The 19,544-nt window shown below is 39.9% G+C and overlaps 1 protein-coding gene across 1 annotated transcript; it reads left to right on the top strand.

The window, feature by feature from the left end:
- Positions 1-12,634: 12,634 nt before the first annotated feature.
- On the top strand, positions 12,635-18,267 carry nell3 (NELL (neural EGFL like) family member 3). The gene is made up of 5 exons (XM_067434971.1): positions 12,635-12,727; positions 12,914-13,511; positions 15,372-15,925; positions 16,040-16,106; positions 16,212-18,267. The coding sequence occupies exons 2-5, from the start codon at positions 12,932-12,934 to the stop codon at positions 17,738-17,740; spliced, it is 2,730 nt and encodes a 909-aa protein (XP_067291072.1). The 5' UTR covers positions 12,635-12,727; positions 12,914-12,931; the 3' UTR covers positions 17,741-18,267.
- Positions 18,268-19,544: the final 1,277 nt, after the last annotated feature.

The raw sequence follows: 19,544 nt of genomic DNA, 5'->3' as shown, positions 1-19,544 counted from the left end.
CTTGCCCATTTTTTCACAGATAAAACCACAATAATCAGCAGTCAGTTCCCTCCTCCACACACACATGATTTTAAATCAGCCACATCCACAGCCAAACACATTCTCTCCTCATTCTCTACACTCACTGAGACTGAAGTATCCAAACTTCTCCTCTCCAGCCATCCCACTACCTGCCCTCTAGATCCCATCCCCTCACATCTTCTACAAGCCATCTCCCCTACACTCCTACCAGCTCTCACACACATCATCAACACATCTCTCTACACCGGCATCTTCCCTACCACATTCAAGCAGGCTCGGGTAACCCCACTGCTTAAAAAACCCACATTAGACAAATCACTTGTAGAGAACTACAGACCTGTTTCTCTCCTACCATTCATAGTGAAAACACTTGAACAAGTTGTTTTCAACCAGGTTTCATCTTTCCTCGAACAGTTTAATCAACTGGACGTAAACCAGCAGGTTTCAAAAAGGGCCACTCAACTGAGACAGCATTATTGTCAGTTACTGAAGCCCTGCGGATGGCAAAAGCTGCTTCCAAATCATCAGTCCTCATCCTCCTTGATCTATCTGCTACCTTTGACACTGTGAATCATCAGATGCTTCTGTCCACCCTCTCATCACTGGGCATCACAGGGACTCCACTCCACTGGTTTGAGTCCTGTCTCACAGGTAGGTCTTTTAAGGTGACCTGGAGAGGAGAGATATCCAAAGCACATCAACTGACCACGGGGGTTCCTCAGGGCTCAGTGCTTGGACCTCTCCTCTTCTCCATTTACACTACATCATTGGGACCCATCATTCAGTCACATGGCCCTTTTATATCATTGTTAATAATAATAATAATAATAATAATAATAATAATAATAATAATAGATTTTATTTATAACGCACTTTTTCATTCCGAAGAATCTCAAAGTGCAACAATGGAAAAGGGAACAAAAAGATTAACAAGTAAAAATATAGAATAATACAAACAATCAACAACAATCAAATCATTGTTATGCTGATGACACACAGCTCTACCTCTCATTTCAACCAGATTATCCCACAGTACATGCAGGAATCTCAAGCTGCCTGGCAGATATCAATGAAAAAAACATCACCTGCAGCTCAACTTAGCAAAGGCTGCTCGTCTTCCCTGCTAATCCGACCCTACAACACGACTTCACCATCCAGCTAGGTTCATCTTTGATTACTCCAGTGGCGCCTCCAGAAATGTTTCATAGGGGTGGCCAGATGGGGCCACTTAAAATCTTGGGGTGGCACACCAAAACTAGAAACCATAATTTCAGAATTGTATTCTACTGGTGTAGTAAACCGGCCTGTAGCACGTCACCACACATAATTCCGCGTCGTCTTTTACTAAAAAATATTTTTTTACTTATTTACTTACCAGTAGTCTTCGTCTTCTAACGTTAACTTCTTTTGAAGTTGTTGACTGACGGGCATGAGCTGACCTGTTGCTGTCTGAGCGCGCAAAGTTTATTAATAAGTCTATTAATTTATGAGGCTCTTCAGTTCAAATTATCCAGTACCAAAATAATAATACTCTTTATTTTCCAAGTTCATAAATGATTTTCGAAACGGATTTGAAAAAAAAAAACCATACACACAAAATGACTTATTTTAAATATAAAATACATATATAAAAGTCTTGGGCATGTCAAAGATTTGTAACAACTTTAGCTTTGATGCATTGCTAGTTTTTGTGCAGCATCAGATTTTTTTCTCCCTCATTTACTGTTCGTGGCTGTTTTTGCCCCATTGACTTCCATTATAGCCACAAAAAAATTATTGGAAAGCCATGACACCATATAATCATGCATTCTTGATTGTTGGTGGTTTTCCCAGTTGGGAAGAGGTAAAATGTGTAATTTTTACAGTTGATAACCAGGTGGCACCATTACCCCTTTAGGTAGGCCTGTGCTGAAGAAAAAAAAAAGAAGCTTAGTTTCTGGCATTTGTATAGAGTATAGTATAATAACTGCATATAAATGAGGGATTAAAAAAATGTAAATCTGATGCTGCACACAAACTAACAATGCATCAGAGCCAGTGTTGTTACTAATCTTTGACATGTCCAAGACTGTGATAAAAGGTCAAAAAATATCCAGTCCACACTTTTTATATTGAAAATAAGTTATTTTGTGCGTATGTTTTTTTTTTTTCCCAAATCAGTTTTGAATCCGTTTTTGAAAATAATTTATTAACTTGGCAATTAAAGAGTGATAAGAGTGGCAATGAAACAATGACAGCAGCTCAACAGTAAACATGGAATCAAGTATGTAAACTTGCAACAGAACACATTTTAAAGTATTTTACTTTTGATTATTTTATTTATTTCTAAAGATCTCTTTAGTAGCCTGTATTGGTGTACTTTAAAGGGATAGTTCACCCAAAAATGAAATTTCTGTCATCATTTACTCTCCCTCATGATGTTCCAAACCTGTATGAGTTTCTTCGTTCTGTTGAACATAAAAGAATATATTTTGAAGAACGTTTGTAACCAAATGTTTGCTTTGGGGGCCACATTGACTTCCATGGTAGGAATGTGTCTTGTACATAAAGAAATGCATACAGGTTTGGAACAACTTGAGGGTGAGGAAAATATGACAGATTTTTCATTTTTGGGTGCACTGTCTCTTTAAGCAGTCATTCTGAACCAGTTACCACTTTACTGACAATTCTGAAATTCAAAAATGTTTAATCCTCTTTATTAATTTACTATTATGACTATATTATTATGTAATTATTTGTCCCATTTTAATCTAAATATTTTTTTAAATATCAAACTGCTAAATGATAAATTGATAACATTAATATGCTATAATCTATTATTTAACCGTTCTAATATCTAGAAAAATAAGTCTGCCAAGCTCTGATAATGTATGAAATATTATATTATCCATTAAAAAAAACAATAGGCCTACCTTTAGTTCACGGATGTGTCTGTCATCGCATGCTTTCAGTCAGACAGTCTGAGACACTGAAATGCTTCTCTGGAAAGGTTGCACTTTGTCTTAGGTTCATCTTAAGTTACTGGACAGACCCACTCATGATACCTTTTTTTTCTATTCAGCCCTATATCTGGAAATCCTCTTGCGTTCAAACTGTGGACGCGAGCTCGACATGTTTTTAAAAACCGCGCAAGTTTCCAGCGCATGTTCTCGAGACTTCGTCGCTATGGCAGCAAAGCGCCGCTTAAACGCAATCTTGTGCATCGCGTCCGTATTGGTTTGATACGGGACGCGTCATTTTGCTTATTCTAAATATTGATTGGGACTAGTACCTAGCGTCCCCCCCAAACCTACGCCATGGCCAGCGGGGTGGCCAGTGGGGTGGCCAGGGGTTGGCCAGGGGTGGCCGTGGCCACCCCTGGCCACCCCCTGGTGGCGCCACTGGATTACTCCTTCAGGATCGGTCAGAAATCTTGGAGTAATCTTTGATGACCAGCTGTCTTTCAAAGACCACATCTCAAAGACAGCTCGGTCATGTAGGTTTGCGTTGCACAACATCAGGAAAATCAGACCGTTCCTTACAGAACATCCAACACAGCTTCTTGTCCAAGCCCTGGTAATTTCTAGACTTGTCTATTGCAATGCGGTTCTGGCTGGACTTCCATCATGTACAATCAAACCACTTCTTGTCTTCAATGAGCCTAAAAGGTCTCATGTCACATCCATTTTCATCTCTCTGCATTGGCTACCACTCGCTGCCTCTTGCTTATGAATCCACCACAATCTCAGCACCCGCATACTTCAACTTGTTCCTATGAGTCTACACCTCCACCAGATTATGTGAACATTTTGATCTGGAAAAATAGAGTGAAAGACATAAACTGTCACGGAACACTCGACAGCACCTCCTCCTGGTTTCACCAGATCCCTCTCTCCTGCGTATTAGAGTGCATTTCCCCTGATTAACCTCATTATCATTACATCATTATCACCTGTGGACCCTCAGCTCACCTTTATCTGGACTGCGCTGTTCATTGTTCATTTGTGAAGTCTTGATTTACCTATAAGCTGTCTCTAGCTGTTTTCTCATGGTTGCTCTTTTGTTTTTTACTTGGACATTGATATTGTTTTTGTACCTAAGCCGCCTGCCTCTGACCTATGCCTGTTGGATTTCTTGGATTGCCCTTATTTGATGCTGTTCGAACTGTATGTCTGCATTCCTCTGCTGGCTCACCTGTGTTAATAAATTCCCGCAGATGGATCCGAACGCCTCAGTCTCTTCGTCACATTAACAAACATGGATGGCGAGAGGGCAGAGGAGACACTGTCATCTACAGAAAACATGAAAAACAATTTCTATTCATCTGAAATAAATTTCATACTGTGAAGAAACATTTCTCACCAGATTTGAAACATTTATTCCATCACGGAACTTGGTGATACTGAAAAACATACCATACATAAGATGATACAACTGCACTGGCTGCAAAATATGTGTAATCTGGCATTTTCACACCTATACATTGTATGTTTTTTTGTTCTGAAAGAGGGACTTTCCCCTGTAATTTGTTACAATGTTGCATTTTCTTCTCAGTTTGGTTCACTTTCACAATGCAACCTTTCAAAGTGTACCAGAATGTTTATGCAAGTCACATGGGAGTGCAACTGTCCTCTTTATCATCAAAATGATTGACGAGTTCACTACATGGCTTTATTTGTACCTGTTGAGACACATGCGGACACAAATATAGCCACCATTCCTGCTGTTAAATAATATACTACATTTGTATTAATACTGCAAAAAATAAATAAAAAAGCTCTCTCTGCATCTCCCAGAACTGTCTAGAATTAACAGTGTCAAGACACACAAACAGTACATTTTCAAATGCAGCAAGAGCAGGAATCAAGGCTTCATCAGGACACCATCCTCACACAGAGAAGCGCAATTACACAATATTTTAAGATGCATTTTAAGAGGTGCTCTTTTGTTTTTCAACTATGATAATTATATGTGCGGACTTACAGAATCACTGCTTTTATATAGCACATTTCCCATTATGGATTATAATAATTTGGCTTGTTGGGTCGGATTGCTTTCACACCTCAAGAAAACCATCCCAGAGTTTGTTTGCAATTGGGCCGAGAGCAGCTCTTTCAGGCGATCTTGGAGTGATTGTTTTGGTGGGGATCTGAATGCAACTGCCATGTTCACATATTCCTAAAAGAACCTACCATGGGAGAAAACGCACCATGCTCTGAAACAAACGCTCAGATGTGAAAGCAGACCCACTTTATTTATTAATTTATTAAGATGGATTTTATTTATTTATTTATGTTTCTTTAAATGTTTTTTTTATATGTTAATGCTTATGTCATAGTTGTAAAGCTCATATAAAATAAAAAAAGAAAGATATGAAAGATGCTTGTGAATTACCTGCATCTGTTCAGTATCTCTCTCTCTATTGACAACAAAGCTGTGAGTTTAAAGGGGTGATGAATTGAGAAATCAACTTTCCCTTGAACTTTTGATATATAAAAGGTATTGGTAATATAAGGATATCCTGTACGTTTCAGAGCTGAAAACGTCTTTGTTAGTCAAAGAAAAGCTTTTATAGACACTAGGCCCAGAAAACGATTGTCCTTCATCCTGATATAATCGTGTGACGAAACACGCCTCTACAGAATAATAAGCAGGTCTAATTCAGTAGCCCCGCCCACCGACTCATGGAGCTTTTCGGACTTCGGATCACGCTAGCCAGCAGCAATAAACATGCTGAAGAATATAGCAAGGTGTTGCACTGTTCCTGGTTGTAGAAGAACACAGTCGCTGCATTCAAGTCAAGCTTCCTTCGGATCCTAATACTAGGAATGTGTGATACTTCATTTATTTTTAATGAAGTTTCAGCTCACGTGGGGAAGACATTATAAGTGTGTTCGCTTCATTTCACTGCAGGATCGTTTGTAAACAAGTCTCAGGTCGATGCTGGATTTGCAGACATATTGAGATTAAAACACAATGCGTGCTCTCTATATTGGACCCGACAGGAATGGTGCAACACAATTATGTGAGTACAACGTCTTTTTTATATGTAATAGTTTTGCATTGTTACAGATCGCTTTGCTTATGTGTACGTGTCTAACAGAACATACCTTTATCACGCTGGACTCAGCCATGTATGGGCCAGGGCTCGCAAAGCCCAACTTCCCGGGACGTTGTGTTTTCCAGACAGGCTACCAAAATGAAAGCCTGTCGGCAGGCCGGTGTATCTCAAATAGTGAAATACAATTTATTACTGCTGAGAGGATCACGGTGCTGAGGAGATCGGGCAGGAGGAGCTGAGACCGTGAGTGGCTGCCCGAGGCGTTGGTGCTGGAGCGAGTGAAGACACAGTGGGAGGGAGAGCTCGCTGCCGTGTTCAATTCAATTCAATTCAATTCATTTCAATTCAATTCAATTCAATTCAATGAACTTTATTGTCCCCAATGAGGAAATTTGTCTTGGACAAATTTGTCTGGGTTAAGGTGGGGTCGCTGCCATCCAACAGGGAGCGGAGGAGTAACACGCGTTTGCTTTGGGCTCAGAGCCTGATGCCGTCCGCCATGATTCGCAGGGGACAGGGAACTCGCTGCCGGCTGCCCTCAGCTGGAGCAGCCACTAGGGGGTGTAGGAGGATCGAGCCATCCACCGGGCGTCTAGTACCATTGCATGTCACAGCGAGTAAGAGCCTCTCGGTAGTGGCAGTGTGTCTGGGAACCGGACCAAGATTTTTTTTTTTCTCTCTTCCCTCTGTTGCTCCACATGCTTCCGGCTCCTTTTCTCTAGCCTCGTCTGTACTTACCCCCAGGAGCCGAAGCCGCCACGATTGGACCGTGGAAGAGCGCAGTCTTGGGAGTACCACCGGTCCTGCAAGGGGCGATAGGGTTATGTGGTAAGCAGTCAAGGCAGACGGACCATGAGAGAACGGCACAAGGCTGGTGGTGATTGATAATGAGCGCCAGCTGTGCGCAGCACCAGTCTCGTATCTCTCACGGAGGAGCTTGGATGCAAAAAAGGAGAAGTGACAGTTAAGGACGAGAGAGGACCAGGCCTGGACTTTTACGTTGTGTTTTGTTTATGTGGTATCACTTTACAATACGGGTTGAAATGCATGGCTTTGACCACTTGATGTAATTAACACATTCATTTACATTATTAGTTAATATAATATGTTATTAAGGAATGAATACATTATGACATATTTAACTAATAACAATTGTTTGATTTAATGTATAATCTTCATTAGTTGCTGATGCAGTAATCATTAAAGGTGCCCTAGAATGATTTGAAACAATATGTTAAATTGTTCTCTGATATCTACATAGAGGGTATGAGGCTTATTTAAGGGCAAAAATTGTCCAGATACAGTTTTACAGTGAGTCCTGACCGTCTTACAGAACACAGACCGACTGAATGACACTTTAAGCAGAACATCTCAAATGGAGATTGCTAAAATGCAGCTTACTTGTTTATTGGTGTTTTCAGATCATCCGCCCGCGAGAGAGAGCTTGTGTGCATATGGTTGCCAGATTGTACATGTTTATGTAAAACACTGGATAGTATACGTGTTCTTTTTACAGAAAAGCTCTGTTTGGGGGATTTAAATGACTGAAATCTGGCAACCGCAAGCACGACCACTCTTCATTCCCTCAGACAAAACCATGGATTTTAGACTTAGACACGCATCATACGTACGTTCTCAAAAATCTAAATATATATATATATTTACAAAATGAATAGCCTTGTCAAATGACTATCGTTTTAACTTATATGGTGGAAAAGGTGACGTTTGCTAGAAGGCTCGAGTGAATGACCTGTAAGCAACGTATCTACAGTTGTATTTTGTAATACAAAATAATATTAACCTTTGTCATTATAGACACTATTTAGTTTTGTATGGTACTTGGAGTTTTTGTTAGTGTACTAGCATCTTGCGTTATCTAGACAATGCGGTCTCTCTAAGAAACTTTCAGTTGAATCAGAAATTGTTTAAACAGTCAATAAGTGGATAAATCGCTACTTACTGCTTGCAGGAATACAGTTGTAATTGCCCCTTTCTTCAGTTTAAGACGCTGAGGGAAGCTTGCTTGAAATGGGCCAAACAAACGAATGATCTTGAATTAAATTGGTGCGGTATCCAATTATATACATCAGCCATATGACTGCTGACATTTTTTTTCTGTGGGAAGAAACTTTTTTTTTCTTTGAATGTTTGTCGGTTCCCATCTCCTTCTTTCCATAAGAAAGAACTGTTACAATTAAGATTAACATTAGCTACAATTAATAAATGCTGTAGACGTATTGTTCAGCGCTATTTCATATGAACTAATGTAGTTTAAATGTTACCATTGTTTTTTATGTTGAATTTAAAAGTGTTGATTTTGGTGATTCAGTCCAATTCAGCATTTGCTTTATTTCCGGAATGGGATGTGGACTCTGTCAGCTGTCGGATTTCTGTCAATCCCTTGTGGTAAACTGTTTAATATCAGTGTGCTTTGATTGATTGTGTGGCTCCAATCAGAAAGGCACATACATTCTCATCTTACTGATGATATCCCCTCTGTAACATTTATAAGCGGTGGATAAAAGCAATCCACTAAACAGCTGGAGAGGTGGGCAAATTTGGCATAAAGTGAAGGCTTAGCTCATAACAGGGTCACAACCTGGTCTGACAATGAACAGACATACTTCAGCTCTTTATAAAGGAAGTACATTAGGTCTCAAGTGACTCTAAAAGCCCATATGGTGAGGTGTGAGCGGAGACGCTCGTTAAAAACCATTAGGCCACAGTAAAGTCATTATTCTGGCTAAATGTAGGGGTCTGTATACTTTTCAATACAGTCAAACACACCGGTCTTTCATATAGCAGTCGTTAGAAACAAAAACAAAAAAACTGATTTAACCATCATTGTCGACAAATTAAAGTGTCTTAACAACTCAAACACATTTTAAATCCTGATGCTGTGTGCAAATGTCTCCAAGAATACAAATAGCACCCCCTGCTGAACAATCAGCTGAGATAAAATCATCAAAAGAATGATGCTAAAAAGATCATCAAACCGGCTAAACATTCGTAAATTAGTAAAATAAGGAGAATAAACCATTTTGCCAGGCACTTTCAGACATTGTCTTTTAAACATCCCTATTAGATGTTTTAAGTAATCATTATTAGCCTTAATTTGATGTTTAATTGCAAGCTGGTTGTATAAAGCACAACATTATAGCCAGCAATAACTGAATTTGCTTCATTTTCTTTTATTTATTTTAATTAACCAACACTCCATGAAAAAAAGAAAATCCATGAAAAAGCCATGAACATGCAAATGAAAGCTCTTTAATTATCAAGCACCAAGAGCTTTGGATTCCCATCTCTCTCCTCAAAATGTGTGTCTAGCAGCATGGCCGGCTGAACTCTAGCAAATAAACTTTGACCCTTTAAGACTTTTTCTTCTGCATGACAGATTCTGAATGACAGACAACAGCTGTTTAAACAATCAAAAGCCTGTCTATCTTTAAAAAAAAACAGACATGACCACAAACAAAGGTGACATTGGTCGTAACAAGTTTCCATTACTCATGAAGACGCCTCTATTAAAAACTTGCACTGCATCCACTGAATTCCTGTCTGCATCCAAATCCCTATATTGGAGGATATATTTAGCTTAAACAGGAAGAGCTTGGCAAACCCTTGCGAATAATCAGTGTGCTTAATTGTATTAAATGGGCAAAAATGTAGTTCTACTACTTGCAGGTATTATATTATTAATGCAAATGACAATGCAAGTGTTTCATGACTTTAAAAAGTGCACTTTGTAATAATAAATACATGACACAAATTTCTATTGAAATGTAAATGAGTAAATTCTGCAGTACACTTTAAAGGAACACTCCACTTTTTTGAAAATAGGCTAATTTTTCAAGTCCCTTAGAGTTAAACAGTTGAGTTTTACCATTTTTGAATCCCTTCAGCTGATCTCTGTATCTGGGAGTAGCACTTTTAGCATAGCTTAGCATACATCATTGAATCATATTAGACCAGCGTTTCCCAACCGGAGTGTTAATTCACCCTGATTGGGGTGCTTTGAGTAAAAACGTAGTTTCTTGTTTGAATCTACCGGTGTTTTTATATCTATGGTTTAGACCAGTCAACCATTGATTCTTTCGTTACGTGATTTTCGTTGGTATTCTGTGAAGCATGATGTTAGAAAACACCTTCGACTCACTATCACAGCTCTTTACAACACACAGAACCATGGCTAATCGCACAGTAAATCCATTACATAATTTGCAGGGTGCAACTCTGCATTATCTGCAATGACACAAACTTAGTGACGGTCACATTGGAAGTTAGCTATCTGAGGACTACTTTCAGGCGCTGCGTAATATCACTGCGCCGCTGAACCCATGGTACGACCGCAAAGTTCCATGATTACTACACAGGAATCAGAAAATAGTTCCTATCTATATTGGTATACAAATCAAAACTTTTAATTTTCCGTTGGTCTTAGTACACGATGTAACTACAGAATAGTCAAGTTTTAATTAGGAAAAATATTTTCTTTGAAAAATTAAAGTCTTTGATCATTTTTGAGAGCGATGCTAATGGACTAATATGATTCAATGATGTATGCTAAGCTATGCTAAAAGTGCTACCACCAGATACTCACCAGATGAGATCGACTGAATGGATTCAAAAACGGTAAAACTCAACTGTTTAAAGGTGGGGTAAGTGTTATTTCAAAACCGTTTTAGAAAAAGGACTCGGGCCGAGTGGAATAACAAACTTGTAGCCAATCAGCAGGTAAGGGGCGTGTCTATGGTGAGAAGAGAGGCTCAGTGCACGTCATTATTTAAAACACACGAGTCACACAGGACGGACATTAGCCAAGAAATAACTAATATATGCTGGCTTTTGCTTGAATATGCTTGTGTGTCACGTTCGCTTGTTTGTCCATTTGCGATCGTATTGTGGCTCACTTCAGCGATGATAAAGACACGTTCATTTCCACACCGTATGGAGCATCTAAATCCCCTCAGTGTTTCAAGGTTTCCTCTTTTCATCTATATAACCCATCCGGTCATAATTGTAATATGCCGTTAGGTGGACTATCGAGCTTGTATACTTATCGAGTTAGGGTTTGTGTTTTTGTGATGGGAAGGGGCTACTTTTTCATTGAATATTCGACCTGGATTAGTTACACACAGATTCTGCCATAGTCGTTGCCTGGGTTACGTATGTGTGGGGCGGAGCTATCACAATATGGCAGAGACCCCTTTTGGGGGTAGGGGCGTGTTTGTTTTGGTGATTTGAAATATCAACAACGGTTACCAGATATCACTTACCCCACCTTTAACTCTGGGACTTGGAATATGAGCCTATTTTCAAAAAAGTGGAATGTTCTGGACAACAAAAAAGTCTAATATTTTTACCTTGCCCTTAGGTTACACTTTATTTGAATCTGTCATTGTTACAGTTTAGTTACATATTTAAGTACTGACTAATATGAATTAACGATATGTACTTACTATAGGGTTAGGTTAGGACGAGGGTTTGGTTGAGAGCTAATTACATGTAATTATGTACAATTAACGGTTGGTAAGTATATGTAACAAACACACTGCAAAATAAAAAAGTGTTATCAGGTCCTTATAACGAAAATAAGAAATACATAAGTGTGAATGTTGAAACGTTTTTGGACACTTAATTGTATATTCTGTACAATTACATGAATTTGTTTTTTTTTTCATTTAAATTTATATTAAAAGCAATTTGTTGAAGTCTTTTTTGACCCACCCAAGACTAAGTACATCTTTATAGGTAATTTCATAATTACCTATTACTCATAAATTATCTCTTAAAGGAATGGCTTTTTCCGCTATTTTAGTGTTAAAAGTGTCAAGTCGAACATTGTACAACATAGCACAATAAAAGAAAAAGGGAAAATAAACATCAAAGGAGGAAAAACAGATGCAGGAGAGTGAGGGGTTAAACTCAGGCTGGAGAAACCTGATGCTAATTAAGTCTTTGGAATGCCACATACAGGCTGTGTCCTGAAACCTAGCAAGCCGCCTAACTAGACAGCAGTTTGGGCCATGATTTGCGGATACAGCAGTTTTGGGACATCGTCGGTGTGTGCAGCATTATTGAGCATTACAGGCACACATGGAACATTTTTGGACATTATGTCTGCATGTAGGATGATTTGGGCAAAAAAAAGCATATTTTGGCCCTCACGCATTAGGTTTGGGCATTATGTGCAGGATTTTTCTAAACACTTCCGCTGGAGAAAGACATAGAGTGTACTGTCTCAAAACTAAAACGAAATTCATATTTATCATCATCACAACATTCCTAATGTGGTCAAAAATACAGCATAGGCTAATGATACCCAAAATTGCTTCTTGCATTGCCCCCAAATTATTCAAATGCAGATGCTCAAAAATATTGCACGTGCAAAAAGATGATCAATTGTCAATCTGTGATGCCAAAAAATACATAATGTGAACCAACAATGCAATGCAAAACTGCACATCTATTTAGCCTACATTGTGATGCCCCCAAAATGTTGCCTAGATAGGGAGCTCACTAGTTTTATAGACACAGCCTATGGCATTCTCCTTCAGAAGTGTTTAGAGTGGCTCACACACACATACACACTGCAGTAAAGTAGAGATGCTCACCTCCTGCTGTTTATATTTTCACTGACATTCCAACAGAGGACAGCTGCAGGTAATATCATTTAACTGTTTTAAGAGTGTATCCGCGGATTTAAACATACAAGAACAAAATCAAATAATCTTTATGTTTCAAAACATAAAGTTGACGTACTTTCTTTGCTTTATGTAACTTCAGTTAACTCTTTTAATATAAATCATTGTTTTTTTTGTTTTGTTTATTTATTTATTTTTGTTTAAGGAGATATATGAATTAACAATGTCCTCATCCATAAAGACGCTATTGCTGCTGGTTTATGTATTATGCACGTTCCGCTCCGCGCGCTCGGGGGACTCTGGAGACACCAGACCCTGCTCCGGATCACACTGCCCGGGAGGCAGATCGCCCAGACCGCCGCGACCACACAGTCCGACATCACAGAGCAGATCAACAAATCAACATCATGCCCCCTTCAGCTTTCCATCCGAACATCACACAACGTTTCTGTCTCAGCGCGGGCGGTCTGGAGACCAGACAAGGGAAACCGTCCAGACGCGCGTCGCTGGAGTTTTTGATCCTGTGTGCGCAGATTGCGTTACGCCTCAAGGATCAGATCATGTTTTGAACGACACCAGAGAATGTAAAGGGATTGAGTGCCGTCTGCCTTTGAGGATACGACAGAAGCCCCGATCGAGACCCTGTGCTGGAGACGGGTGTGTACCCGAGCCCAGCCAACCAACCCTCATCCATGTGGCAGACAGAGCCGCTCAGTTTCTGGGGGAATTTCCGGACATTCGATACCCCGCTTCAGAGGTCGGAGCTCCTCTGGGAGTTCAGCTCACTTGTGACATCAAACCAGGTGAATTCAAACAGTGGTTCCAGCTGTTCTGCACTTGAAGGGATGTAACACTTAATCAAATAGAGTAGACTATTGTATTACTATAGTTTATTAAAAAGGAGCAGCCAAAATGTTGTTACTTTGCAAAAAGTAACATGGTATTATCATATTCTTAAAAAATAAAAAAATAGAAGTAATACCATGGTGTTATTTGAAACACCTTGAACCATGGTGATTAACTCATTTTCATTACTTTTTTACTAAACACTAACAACAAGTTTTTTGTGTGTTTGTAATGTACTTTAATACCATGGTTTTCTTAAAAGTGCATTGGACTGTGAAAATTCCATAGTAAACATGATAATACTAAAAATATGGTAATTAATTCAGTACCATGTAAAACAAAAATGCTTCCAACCATTGTATTCATCTGATTATTTTAGTTGTACATATATTTTTATTTTTTAATTATATATTGGATAATTAAATTATTTTATTATTTGTGATAATCTCACAAAGCCCCTGAAGACATCTGGGATTACTTTACAATGAATTCCATTTCATACAATCACGCTATACCTTAAAAAAACATCTAGAGATTAAATAAAAATAATGTTGTCTGGTAGTCTAATCCAAACTGCACAGAGGAAATCTCTGTAATGCTTGTGTGAGACGTCTGAGTAAATTTACAGACATCACAGAGGAATTCTCTTTGTTGTCCTTGAACAATATGAGATGTATGCTGCAGGGTGGGGAGTGTACACAAACTATCAAGCTCCATAAAACTCATACTTTATTTGATTTTCACATCAGTACTGGTTTTTCCATACATCAATGAATAGTGGAATTTGACAGCTGGCCCAAGAACTATTATTGCAAAAACACATCTGCTTGGCTTCAGTCAACTGTCAAGAAATTGCAGACTTCTTTGATCTATTTCCACACGATTTAAATAGTTCTAGCAGAGAAAAAAAAGTTCTTAGTTTTAAAGTTACAGTGAGATATCAAAAAAAAAAAGTTAACTCTACAACTTTTTACCAATTACTTGTTTAAATATCCTTTTCTCAGATCACACAAAAAGCTTTAAAGCAAGAACATGTTAAACTGTATGTCTCTAATTACTCCAAAATAATCCAAATTATTTATACTCCGTGGTAGATCCATGCCATTCTTAAAGGGATAGTTCAATGAAAATTTGATGTTTATCTGCTTACCCCCAGGACATCCAAGATGTAGATGTGTACTTAGACCCCATTGACATGCATTATATGAGCAACAGTTGGAGTTAAAAATCTTAATTTGTGTTCTACTGAACAAACAAATACACCTCTACATCTCGGATGCCCCGGGGTGTAAGCAGATAAACATCACATTTTCATTTTTGGGTGAACTATCCCTTTAAAGGTACATTATGCAGGATTTTCAGTTCTGCCTGTAAACGATGCCCTCTCCCCGACATGACGCGCAGCCCAACCGACGCAAAAGAATACCAGCAGGAAGATTTTATTTTTAATATTGTGTTTATTATACATAAATAGCATTTGTTTGTATATGAAAGACATTTACTCTAATAGTTAGATTAGTTGCTGTAAATTGCACCATCATCAGTCTAGCTCGCTAATAAACAATTACGTGTTATCATAAAAATGTAATTACAATGCCTAGTAATCTGTCAAGTTAATAAGTTGTCAATAAGACAAGAGCAACATTAGTGAATTGTTTTGTGTCGAGAAAGAAGCAAAGCTTCCCGAGCTTAAGACACACTCAATAAAGTCCCGCACTTTCAACTGCATGTTGTTATTGGCTAGGGCAACTTTAAAGATTATTATACACTTGTTGAGTTATAGCCACTTAGTCTTATCTGTTTTGTTCTTTCACAAGGAGAGAATGAGGTCCCTGCCGAGGACGCACTTATCCTACACCTACAGCTGGCGAAGGGTCAAGAGAAGCTGGTGGAGGCTTTGAGAGCTCAGCAAGCGGTTATCCGTGATCTGCAGCAGAGACTGGTGGAACAGCAGGGGGCTCTCCTCTCCCAGCAGCGTGAGATACTCAGCCAGCAGCGCCGCATGTTCGAGCAGATGGATGTGGTGAAGGCTCAGTACGGTCTGCTTTCTGAGACGGTCAAGCAAGTCTCTTTCCAGGGTCTGCAGGGAGAACTGCAAAGCTATTTTGAAAGTCACTTGGTCGATCTTCATAACCAAGCACGTAGCCACCTGCAAAAGTCCTATGCTGTGCATAAGGTAGATGTGGATACTAAAGTGATGAATATAGTTGGGGACACAGGGGATCCATTGTTGGGCTGTCAAACTGCTTGTGGACCTGAAGAATACTGTGACTTCCAAAAGGATCCACCGCAGTGTGAAAGGTGCACTACGTGTCCCCCTGGATTCTTCCTGGTGTCACAGTGCTCGCCCACTGCTGATAGGATGTGCCAGGTGACACTGTGGCAGAAATTACTTTATGCATGCAATACATAAGATTTTAGTAAAGAGCAAGCAAAGGTGCATGTCTTAATCTTTAACATGTGAGTAACAAATATCTATCAACAGGACAGGGACGAATGCCTTGAATTACCGAGCTTGTGTGGGGAGCGAGTAAAATGTTTCAATACCCCAGGTAAGAACAATTAAAAACATGATGCCACTCCAATGTCTGCCTTTGAGTGGTCTCTTCTTGGAATTCACCAAGCTTATTTTTTTTTATTTTATTTTTTTTCATCAGGAGGGTTTCGTTGTCTTGGTGTCTCTGAGAGGGAGATTTCTGCTGGGCTGTGTGGGCATGAGTACTTCTACAATCAGGAACTTCAGGAGTGCCAGGCCTGTTCAGACTGTGATGGCAAGCCTGTTGGCATTCCCTGCACGTCCACCAGTGATGCTGTATGTGGAACGGTCTCTGAGAACATGCTCTCACAGTCTTGGGCTGCTTCGATTGCCATACCCCCAACAAAATCGAAGAGCACTTCCATCTATCCAGGGCTACAGCTTAATATTCGTGGCAAAGAAGGAAACAACTTATTGACCAACCATGATGATTACCTCAGTCTCCAACAACATGGACTAATCTGGATAGACTACAACTTTGCACTAAAGCACAGCTGCAGGAACTTTCTCCAGGTCGGGATACGGATAAACGGCAGTGAAGAGGAGGGTCGAGACTTCAGCGGGGTTCGAATTGAGCAACCAGAGAGAAAGTTCTTCCAGGGTGTGACTGTAAGCACAGCAGTTGAGGTGGAACCCAGTCATATACTCACACTCGTGCTGAAGAGTCCCAACCAATACTGCAACCAGAGTAAAGATATTCAAGCCTATGAGCTTGGAGGGGCTTCGTTCAGCTTGGTGTGGCTATCCCATGACACTGGGGCTGTGGCCATGACTGCTCAGATGTTAACAGCAGCCCACTATCAGGGTAACCATCGTCCGACCTTCCGTATAGCCACGGTCTCTGATCCCTATATAGTGTCACTTACCCATGACAGCCGTGGAGTGCGTTTCATGGAGAGTGGCGTGGTGAAGTTTGTGCTCCAGCAGGCTATCTATTCCATGGGTCAAGCTTGTGTTCGAGAAGGTTTCTCACTGATTGCTTACGTCCACCGCAATGGCACTAATCAGGAGGTGCTACGCTCCTTTAAGTCTGGCGTTAACTACAGGGACACTTCCATCACCCTTTCTGGAGCCACAAGGGTAGACAGAGAAGACTGGCTCAATTTTGAGATTGTTGCCCCATCTCAGTGCAATGTCCGCTACTTTGGCGATAGTTCTGGGATTAGTATGCTAAGCTTGATCTGGATCCCCACTGCGGTCTCCTCTACATTCACAGCCACTGTCTTAAGAACAGGTCTACCCTCTGGGGCAGTACGAAATAAACCCCTGCTCTTCAGGCAGATCAGCTCAATTTCAGACCAAATGCGGCTAGCTGGTTCAGGTGAGGCCCATGCCCAGAGGAACTTTGTGTTTTCTGAGGCAGGGACAGTCAGTGTGGCCCTCAACCTAAAGCTGATCCACTCCTGCAATGTGGTGAAGCTGACCCTTTACCGGCAAGGTAAGGATGGAGGTCAGGCCACATCCTTGGCCCAGCAGGTGGGTGGACATATGCCTGAAGGTAGTGAGTGGGCCAGCGTGGGGCTGAGAACTTCATTCCAAGTGCAGAATGGTACTGCCATCTATGTTTCTTTGGACTGCGTTCGTGGGCGGATCAACCAGATCACCCATGAGGGAGGCACCAACATCTCCATTCTTTGGTTGGCATCATGATCCCTGATATTCAGATCTATGGTTTTGTAATTAAGTGGGGGGAAAAAGAAAAAGAAAAACTTTTGAAAAACTGGTGCTTTCATAAGGTGCAGTCATACAATAAGGTAAATTTTTTTTGGTTCAAATGCACAGGTGGTATTAATACTTCTCTGGTATTCAGATTCTATCTGTATTGGAATTATATGAGGAGGAATGTATTGTACTTTAAAAAACAATGGCTGAAACAATGAACTTTAAAAAAGTACTTTTTAAGTGCTTTGGCTGGTTGAGCAGTGACCAATTTTTCGGTTTTCGGTTCGGTTTGATTCCGCAAACAGTATTTTCATGCATGTGTGTTTGTTAGAGAGTGTGTTTGTTAAAGAGAGAGTAAGAATGTGTTTTTTATGTGTATTTGTGAGCTGATGTGATGATTTTTACTGCACTTTATCATATTGAAGTGCAGAACGCTGTACAATTTACACTTTTATGTTTCTCTTTTTTAAAATGATTGGAATTCAAATAATATAGCTTAATCTATATGAAAGATATACAGTCTTGTTCAAAATAATAGCAGTACAATGTGACTAACCAGAATAATCAAGGTTTTTCGTATATTTTTTTATTGCTACGTGGCAAACAAGTTACCAGTAGGTTCAGTAGATTGTCAGAAAACAAACAAGACCCAGCATTCATGATATGCACGCTCTTAAGGCTGTGCAATTGGGCAATTAGTTGAATTAGTTGAAAGGGGTGTGTTCAAAAAAATAGCAGTGTGGCATTCATTCACTGAGGTCATCAATTTTGTGAAGAAACAGGTGTGAATCAGGTGGCCCCTATTTAAGGATGAAGCCAACACTTGTTGAACATGCATTTGAAAGCTGAGGAAAATGGGTCGTTCAAGACATTGTTCAGAAGAACAGCTTCTGAGAACAGCTTTACTTTGATTAAAAAGTTGATTAGAGAGGGGAAAACCTATAAAGAGGTGCAAAAAATGATAGGCTGTTCAGCTAAAATGATCTCCAATGCCTTAAAATGGAGAGCAAAACCAGAGAGACGTGGAAGAAAACGGAAGACAACCATCAAAATGGATAGAAGAATAACCAGAATGGCAAAGGCTCAGCCAATGATCACCTCCAGGATGATCAAAGACAGTCTGGAGTTACCTGTAAGTACTGTGACAGTTAGAAGACGTCTGTGTGAAGCTAATCTATTTTCAAGAATCCCCCGCAAAGTCCCTCTGTTAAAAAAAAGGCATGTGCAGAAGAGGTTACAATTTGCCAAAGAACACATCAACTGGCCTAAAGAGAAATGGAGGAACATTTTGTGGACTGATGAGAGTAAAATTGTTATTTTTGGGTCCAAGGGCCACAGGCAGTTTGTGAGACGACCCCCAAACTCTGAATTCAAGCCACAGTACACAGTGAAGACAGTGAAGCATGGAGGTGCAAGCATCATGATATGGGCATGTTTCTCCTACTATGGTGTTGGACCTATTTATCGCATACCAGGGATCATGGATCAGTTTGCATATGTTAAAATACTTGAAGAGGTCATGCTGCCCTATGCTGAAGAGGACATGCCCTTGAAACGGTTGTTTCAACAAGACAATGACCCAAAACACACTAGTAAACGGGCAAAGTCTTGGTTCCAAACCAAAAAAAATAATGTTATGGAGTGGCCAGCCCAATCTCCCGACCTTAATCCAATTGAGAACTTGTGGGGTGATATCAAAAATGCTGTTTCTGAAGCAAAACCAAGAAATGTGAATGAATTGTGGAATGTTGTTAAAGAATCATGGAGTGGAATAACAGCTGAGAGGTGCCAC

This window comes from Pseudorasbora parva, chromosome 24 (assembly GCF_024679245.1).
Source record: "Pseudorasbora parva isolate DD20220531a chromosome 24, ASM2467924v1, whole genome shotgun sequence".
NCBI lineage: Eukaryota > Metazoa > Chordata > Actinopteri > Cypriniformes > Gobionidae > Pseudorasbora > Pseudorasbora parva.
This window is presented reverse-complemented; position numbering and strand designations above follow the sequence as displayed.

What these genes read in the sequence shown, in the direction of transcription:
- nell3 (XM_067434971.1), top strand. Translation starts at nt 12,932, where the DNA reads ATGTCCTCATCCATAAAGACGCTATTGCTGCTGGTTTATGTATTATGC. An exon ending in CACTTGTGACATCAAACCAG is followed by an intron (nt 13,512 to 15,371) that starts GTGAATTCAAAC and finishes TTCTTTCACAAG; the next exon opens with GAGAGAATGAGGTCCCTGCC. An exon ending in CTGCTGATAGGATGTGCCAG is followed by an intron (nt 15,926 to 16,039) that starts GTGACACTGTGG and finishes ATCTATCAACAG; the next exon opens with GACAGGGACGAATGCCTTGA.